The 8,561-nt window shown below is 27.2% G+C and overlaps 2 protein-coding genes across 6 annotated transcripts in view; one reads left to right on the top strand and one right to left on the bottom strand.

Annotated features, from left to right (window-relative positions):
- Nucleotides 1–8,561, bottom strand: part of LOC145186465 (uncharacterized) — a 167,846-nt gene that overhangs the window by 115,967 nt on the left and 43,318 nt on the right. The gene's annotated exons all lie outside the window — the stretch shown is intronic.
- LOC145192899 (zinc finger ZZ-type and EF-hand domain-containing protein 1-like) overlaps nt 1–8,561 on the top strand; it is a 60,474-nt gene that overhangs the window by 22,511 nt on the left and 29,402 nt on the right. For both annotated transcript variants that reach the window (XM_090073015.1, XM_090073016.1), the window contains exons 30-41: nt 258–357; nt 777–955; nt 1,157–1,222; nt 2,299–2,452; nt 2,566–2,630; nt 2,796–2,852; nt 3,127–3,351; nt 3,456–3,523; nt 3,698–3,779; nt 4,866–4,949; nt 5,121–5,232; nt 7,667–7,803. In XM_090073015.1, the coding sequence (XP_089929141.1) occupies nt 258–357; nt 777–955; nt 1,157–1,222; nt 2,299–2,452; nt 2,566–2,630; nt 2,796–2,852; nt 3,127–3,351; nt 3,456–3,523; nt 3,698–3,779; nt 4,866–4,949; nt 5,121–5,232; nt 7,667–7,803 (1,329 nt within the window). The remainder of the gene's footprint in view (nt 1–257; nt 358–776; nt 956–1,156; nt 1,223–2,298; nt 2,453–2,565; nt 2,631–2,795; nt 2,853–3,126; nt 3,352–3,455; nt 3,524–3,697; nt 3,780–4,865; nt 4,950–5,120; nt 5,233–7,666; nt 7,804–8,561) is intronic.

The raw sequence follows: 8,561 nt of genomic DNA, 5'->3' as shown, positions 1-8,561 counted from the left end.
AAACAAAGTTTCAGAAAATGATTGTTTACATTTGTTGTAGTTATGTTCTACAGGTTCTTTTACTTGTGATCACAGGTTTTGACACAAATATTAGAACTTTTAAAGCATTGAGCAAGTCATAAATATTGTTATTTTCCGCCAAAATTTTCAACTCTATAACTAACACCATTTAATGGAGAGTTGGAGAACACTATCCTGATAATTTTAAATTTTTTTAAATTTTTTTTTAAATTTTTTTTTAAATTTTTTTTATACAGCCTAATGAATATGAAGCTGATGTTTTCCACTCCCTATGTGATATTGTTGACAATGGGTCTCCGAATTTAGCATCATTTGCAAAAGCAGTTATTCTAGATGGTGAGAACTTAAGTTTTTTATAAGATATTTTTTTATAAGATTGTTTAGTAATTACGTTAAAAAAAACATTGTGGATTGGTAGATATTTGATATCTTCCACTAACCAATTAAAAGCTTCGTATTTTTAACATGAGAAAATGTTCATATTACATAATAATGTAACATATACTTAGTTGATATTTTACACTCAGTTCAGTGTTTATAACTTTATTAGTTTTATATTAATATTAATGTCCATTATATAATTATTGCATAATTACATATTGATAAAAGTCCAGTTAAGCATTAGATTAAACTTTTTATAAATGCTTATTAAACCATTATGACTTCAAAGAAACCATGTCTTTGTGGTCTGAAAACGTCTTTTTAAGTAATACAAAATATTTATAATCTCTGAAATTCCTAGCTTTTTTTTAAAGGTGCTGAAGTATTTTTTCCTGATGCACAAACAAGACGTGTGCATTTACTATCACTGGTTGATAAAGTTTTGGAAGATGGGAAGGCAATTTCACTTGCATGTACTTTTGAGTCATTATGTAGATTTTTTAGCAATAAAGATGCTAGTGGGCTTCTTGGGTTGCCAGATCATTTGCCAAAAGTATATAGGCTAAATAATTTATCTGTAAAATAGTCTTTTTTCTGTTGAAGTTCTCATTATATTCTTCCTAATTATCATTTTATCTTTTATTTCATTTCCTTCTTCTTTTTATCTTTTTATAATTTTTATTTCTCAAAATTTTTATTATTTTATCTTCCTTATTTTGTTTTTTAATGCATTTTTTGCTTCTATGAACCTAAGGAGAGCTTTCAACCTGAATCTGTGATCCAAGTAATGAAGACTCTTATTTCAGTTGCTTGTAGAGAGGTATTCTAATAATTTTATTTGTATAATTGTCTCCTTTATCTATTTTAAGTTTTTTCATGACTTGATTTTTTAAATTTATTGGGTTTTCAATTTTTTTTTTAACTTTTTTTTTGTTTCTTTTTTTAAACAAATCCAAAAATTCCTATGGAATATTGATGCAATTCACTCTTGGGTGAAATGATCATCAGGTTTAACAGCTTACTGTGATGTTATTAGCTTTAAAAAATGTTAGTAATTAACATTCCAAACACTTAAAACCTTTGGGGAAGTGAAAAAAACTTATTTCTTGGCTAATGAAATTGTTTTTGTTTCTTCTTTTTTTTTACTTAAGGAGCCATAATCATAACAATTTCAAATTAAGCTTTTTATTTAACTTTCTGCATTAATCTGTGCTCAAATATTTAATATTTATATACTTCTTGTAATTTAGTGATTGTTAATAGTTTTTAAAGAAATTTGTGGCTATGGAAATAGCTGACTTTTAATAACTCTAGTCAATCTTAGACTACTTATTCTTTTGTTAAGATGTGAAAAGATTATTTTCTTAATTTCCAAAGAATTACTAGTTGAGTTGCTAATTACGTGACACTTTTTAAAATTTTTATCATTTTTATGGTTTGCTCTTTGTTTATGATATACTCAAATCATAAATTTAATACTGAATAAAAAGTTTGAAATTAGTTTTTAATTTTAGATATCACCACAGGGTGCAGCAGTAATTTGCTGAAATTAGTCAGCAAATTACTGCAGCACCATGTGGTGATATCTAAAATTAAAAACACAAATCAGCCCTGAGGATTAAACCTGGCAGTGAATTTTTTTGAACATTTTTTATGAATGATTGCATTTTAAAATGATATGCAATCAGTTTTCAGATGCTGGCTTGTTGAAACTTTGGGTAGTTAGTTTTGGGTAGTTAGTCTTGTAGGTAGCAGGTAGGTAGTTGGGTAGGTAGTTGGTTAATTTTGGGTAGTTAGTTGTGCATGTAGTTTCAATTTTGCTTCTTTGATTTAAATGTCATGAATATTGCTAGGTACTTTAGAAAGTCTTTCTGAAATAGCTTTTTTTTCTTGCAGTGTATTTCTGCGATGGAAAGCAGTGGGGACTATGACTCTCCAACTAACTTAGTGTCCTTGTTGTGTGCTTTGCAAAAAAGTTTCTTAGCATGGTGTCACTTGCAATGTGCCAACAGTATATCAAGATCAATTGCAATTGATATTTTATTAGACTGTGAGTTAGATCTTTATTTTTATCTTTTTTTTAATGCTTAGTAATCAGTATCTCATTTTAAATTTTGCAACCTTTGAAGTCAGTTGGTATCATAAATATGTATATTCACTTAGATGTGGGTATGATATGCGACAATTGTAAGAAGGTTTTTGAAATTATGTGTACAAGTAAACCTATTGTAGGTGTTTTACTTCATATTTTTTTCTTAAAGCCATCGGTTTTTATTATTTTGTTTATTCATTACTGGTGAAATTTACTTAGCAAATCATGCATGACAAATATTACAAAAATGAAATATTAGCATTGAAAAACTTTTCAATTTTAATATTTCTTCAACTTTTAGGTGAATGTGGTTGATCGGCTTGAGCAATCTTTTGTTTCTATTGCAATGCGTCAACTTGTAAGTTGTCTTATGAAGAATCTTAAAACATAACTTAATCTGATCACTATCTGCAGATTATTGGCAAAGTTATTATTTTTAATTTGTATAAACTATCAAGTTAAGATGTGTTACATTTGAGATTTGTGAATTTTGTGGAAAAAAAACAATCATCTCAAATATTTTTTATTTTGAAAATGTTGTTAGTGAAAAAAATAGTATCTTAAGTTGATTTATGAAAATTGAACTTTCATTTGTAAAACAACCTTTTTACATGTTTTTCTGTCCCATTTAGATACTGTTTTTAAATTTGTTTTCAACAATGGACATCAACTGTATTCCTTTGCTTAATCAACTCCAACCATTAGCTTATACACTTCAGAAGATGTCTGATTTATTTCCAGAGTTTTTTATGCAAGGTGACATGCCAGCCTCAGAAAACTCTACAAAGCACATTGTGCTGCGAGAATGGGAGTGTGAATCAAATCATGATTATTTAAACAATAGTTCTATCTCTAAGGTTGAGTGTAATTTATATTTATAGCTACATTATTTTGAATAAGATAGAAACTTAAAGTTTGTAAATTTTCCTCTTTACTAAAATTAAAGAAAAAAATTTTTCAGGTATTTAATTGTCCAGGTTGTTCAAGTTTTAAAGTTGAATTTGACCCTTTATGTGAGACAGAAAGAAGGTACATGATTTTAAATAAAAGCAAACACTGATTATCATTTAAAAACTAAAATTTGCTATTTTAAATAATGGCTATTATATTGCCTTAATCAAGACTGAATTTTAAAAACTTCAAACTTCAATTTTCCTTCTATAAAGGCCTTTTTTTTTTAAAGGTATGATTATTTGTTTAAAGGTATGATTATTTGGAGTTTACTGATTCATTGGGTTGCAAGATTCGTTTTGATCAAAAAGTTGGCAGTGAAAAGTGGCCTAGTGTAAGTTATTTTTAATTTCTATTCACTTATGTCAGTGTGTATTTAAAAGATTTCATAAAGTAAAATTTTTCTAACTTTCTAATTTTTAACTTCTGTCTAAAATACAGAGTAACAAGATAGATATTTAAGGATTTTTTTTTTTTTTTTTTTGAAATAAAAAAGAGTTAATATAATATCATATTATGATAAAGCTGTGATTTTTATTTTGTAGTATGACAGGGAAAATATTCCTTTACAACTGTAGTATGATACTGGAGTTCACTAAATCAAGAATTTTTATTGTTTTTAGCAATGTTAAAAAAAAAAAAAAAACAACTTATATAAAATGTGACTCAAAAGTTTCTACGCATTAAAAAACCTCGCAAATGTGTGGACAGATTGACTAGGAAACTTTCCAGACCTAAATCCTCTGGAAAATTGCAGGTCTTTACAGTATCTAAACAAGTTGAATCAAATAATGGTTAAAGGTGTAAAAGAACTACTTAATTTTTATTGGCAGGCATACTGAATGATCAAAAAAATTAATGGCAGCTCATTACTTAAATAGTCAAAGCATAAGTGGAAGAAAATAGAAGAAGGTTAATACCCTTGTCAGTTTAATCACCAGCTTAAAATCCAGTTGTACTTAATTAGGTTGAGATTGAAAAAAATTTGGTCCTGGTCATATAAACTTGATATAGGCTGAAAAAAAAAACTAAAAGCTTTTTAAAAATGAAAGTCTATCACAATCTAGTTCAAATGCAAAAATCAAACTTAAAATTTCAAGTCATGCTTCGAGTCTTAAGTTTTGTTTCAAAATGATATCAACTTTTTTTCAGATTAGAAGTATAAAATTTAAAGTTTGATTTTGATTATGAAATCTCAAGTTAAAGTACTTGAAATGCTCATTATTTTTTGCCTGTAAAAGTGGTATTATAGTTTTATTAATATTTTGTTACTTTTATTAATGTTTTATAAATGGTTTGTAAAAGTTTTTATTCAAATTTTATAAATATCACATTATTATCATGTAAACAAACGTTTTTGCTGAATTTTTGAAATTTTTTTACCCTTAACTTATCCATGCATTAGTTGTTATGACTTTAGGTTGTACACTTTGATGCTGGTCAGAAACTCCATTTTTTATTTCATTCTGATGGAAGTAATGTTTTCTGGGGGTACAAATTTAAGGTAATTTTTTTTTTTGTATAGTTAAGAAAAAAATTAAGGTTAGACCATTTGAAAATATTTAATATCTGCCATGCCCTAATTGTCTCTCAATCTATGCTTGATGCCTTTTTACATTTAGGAAAAAAGAGTTTATCTTAATGACCTCCAAGTTGATTACTTTTAATATTGCAGGTGTATGCTATTGGAAATCCAGATCTTGCTATAAGTTGGATTTTTGATTTGCAGTTGACTTTATGGAAATGTTTTGGATGTTTTTGTGGAAGTGCATTAGATTCAAGAAAAGGTTTCTCAATTTAATACTTTATGAAAAATTTTTATCAAAAATGATCAACCTAATCAAAAGCATCTGTTCAGTCATTTCAAAAAATAGGGACATTAAAACTTTTAATTCTTTTTTCAAGACATTTTTTTTTTTTTTTTTTTTTTTTTTTTTTTTTTTTTTTTTTTTTGAAATTTACAAGAAAATGAAATTTACAATTTTCTAGCCAGCTTAATCACCAGATTTGAATCACTTTAAATCTATTTTGAACAGACAAAGAAATAAAGCGTGTGCACGAAATAAATGTGAAAGTAGAAAAACAACTAAAAAAAAGTACTCCTCAATTTTTATTTCAAACCAAGTAATAATTTTAATACAATAATATAAGAAGTTCAAACATTAAAAAAAAAATTAATTATTCCTGAGGGAATCTAATTAGATTTCGAGCTTTTGCTTTAGTGGTACCCATAAGCTTGCGCACAGAATAAGAATCAAAACAATTTGATGCTTTTTAAATGATATTTTAATATCTTTAATGTTTCTGCAAAGCTTTTTTGTTTTTTTCATTTTTCTTTTAATAATAGCCCAGTACTTTTCAATAACTCTCAATTCTGTGCTGTTTGGAGGATTTTCTGTTACAGGCACAAATTTCACATTATTCTTTTTATACCATTCCATAGCTAGTTTACAATAATGAACTAAAGCAAAATCAGGCCAGAACATAGGTCTGTTATTGTGTGATTTAAGGAGAGGTAAAAGGCGTTTTTGTAAGCATTTTTAAACATATATTTGACCAGAAAGTGTGGACTGAGAAATATAAGGTGCTGATTTTTTGCCGCAACTGCAAATAGCTTGCCAAATCAAAGCTTTTTTAGCGAACTTGTCATGTTTAGTGTATTTAAATTTCTTATCTGCTTTTCCTCAATATTTGGCAATATAATAAACAGCACCAGGTATTTGTTGATGATTGTACTTGATATAAATTTCATCCTCTTCAATAATACAGAAATTTTTAGAAATAAAATTGTCATTCAACTTTCTGCCGCAGGTTCTTGCACTTTTTTGTTGAGTTTCAGAACGGTTGGGCACTTTTTGTGCTTTGAAAGAATGAAAACCATGTTTGTTTCTAACTTTTGCAACAAAACTATGAGAAAATCCATATATTTTTGCACGTTCCCTTAGTGAAAGGCTTGGGTTATTCTTAAAACTGTTAACCAGTTTTCTAACTAGTTTTATATCTTTAAAACCTTCCTTTCTTCCACCACCAGATTTGCGTTTGATTGATTTTGTTTGAGAAAAACGTTGAATAACACGACTAACTCTGTATGGATGTATTTGCAACGATTTTGCTATCGAATTGTAGCTACTATTAGGATTTTGTAAATATTTGTGCATAATTTTTTCTCTTACGTCTTCTTCTTTTGTCATTTTTAAAACTAGTTTCAAGTTAAATCCAGAAACTAAAATATTTTTTTGAAACCACAACACATTGTAAACAAAATACAAAACAATTAAAAAGATTTTAATACAACCACTGAAAAAAAATGGCGTGCTTGTTCTTTCACAATTATTTCGTGTACACGCTTTATTAGAAGTCCAAATAAAATCTCTAAGTGAAACTAAAACACAAACTCAACAATTTTGTAGATGAGATGCATACCTTGTAAAAAGGAATGCGTTTTATCGTAGGTTATTAAAATAACACATGAGGTTTTTTAAACAGTTTGGATGTTTATTGTTGTTGCAACCAGCTTTGACTGAACTTAGATTTTTGAAAATTTTTATGTTTAGATCTACAGAGTTTTATATGATTTCAGAAAAATTTTTTTTAATACCTCATACACATTTTGTTTCAACCCATCTTGACATTATGGTAGTTCTTATTTTGTTTCAACCCATTTTGGTATTATGTTAATTATTAACCCATCAAGACTATCGCTATTGTTATATTTATACAGAGTTGTTATTTTGATTAAATTTTTTAAACTTATTTTTTCAAAAAATAAATTTTGTATAAATATAAAATTGTCACACCAAAACCTGTTGGTATTTTAAATACATAAAGATTTTTATTTTAATAAACTTTAGAAAGTTTGATTTTTAGATTTTATCTTATGATTCTTTTAATGAACTTAAAAAATAAATCTTGTGCCTATTTATTTTTTTAAAACTATTTTCCATTATTGAAGACAATATTGTATAGTTCTTTTAACACACTATCATAGAACTTCAAATGAGGTTGTATTACATAGAACTTCAAGCTGTATTTCAATGTGACTGTAACTGTTCTATACTGTTATTGCAGTGTGGCTGTATAAAGTCTGTTATAATACAATTGTATAGAACTGTAAATGAAGCAAGTTGTATGAATGTATTAAAGAAGCAAGGTGTATTACTATAAATTTTTGGTCTATTAGTATAAAGACTATTTATTTATTACAATAAACTTTTTCACAAGCATTGGGGGCAGTTAATTCAAATGAAGAAAAAGACAATAATGAAGAGTTAGCACTTTTGCATAGTGAGCTTTGGGCATCATTATTCAGGGGAGGTTACATGGTTGGCAAGCTGGAGCGTTCATTATCAGGTTTTCATGTAAGATAGCATTTTATATTTAACATATATTGAATATATCTTGTCAAAAATAACTTAAATAGGTTAATTTTTTTTTTGGTGTTTTTGTTTTTTTTGTTGTTTTTTTTATGTAATTTTTTTTGTTTTGTTTTAAATATAAAATAGACCAAAAGTATCTAAGGCAGACATGTAAATATATATTAAACACATGCATACCCTCCAACTCAATTTGTTAACTGACAGTTATGACAATAGGTAACCATTTTACAGAGTCATTTAAAAAAGCAAGAACTAACAACAATACTTATTGTTTTTCTTTAATCTTACAAACCAAACCAAGAAAGTCTGTCTAAAGATATGGATTTTTTTTTAATATAAAAAATCTTCAGAAAATATTTTGTTTAAGAAATAAAAACATCACACATGGTATCTCCTAAACATAGTGCTAAATATTTGAAATACTAAACCCAAACAACTATTGAACTTGTAACACTTCCAGTAAAAAGACATCTCATCCAGATTAGACCATAAGATTTCACCATGAGACCCTAAAAGAAACTTCAAATTTTACTTACTCTTACCTTGAAACATCTCATAAGAATTTATGTTAATCTTTTTTGTAGGAATTCAACATTAGTTGTATGTTTAACTGTTAAATGAATGTCTCTCAATTTATTGTAAAGAGCCTTATTGTGTCAAAAACTGGTGCTTGTTGTGGTTGGATGAAGTCAAAACCCAAAAAAAACCCTCTTGGGGTATGGAAATACTTACTTCCAGGA

The sequence above is a fragment of the Hydra viridissima genome, unplaced genomic scaffold (genome assembly GCF_058129835.1).
Source record: "Hydra viridissima isolate aposymbiotic clone 2 unplaced genomic scaffold, HvirCarnegie_v1 scaffold_15, whole genome shotgun sequence".
Taxonomy (NCBI): domain Eukaryota; kingdom Metazoa; phylum Cnidaria; class Hydrozoa; order Anthoathecata; family Hydridae; genus Hydra; species Hydra viridissima.
This window is presented reverse-complemented; position numbering and strand designations above follow the sequence as displayed.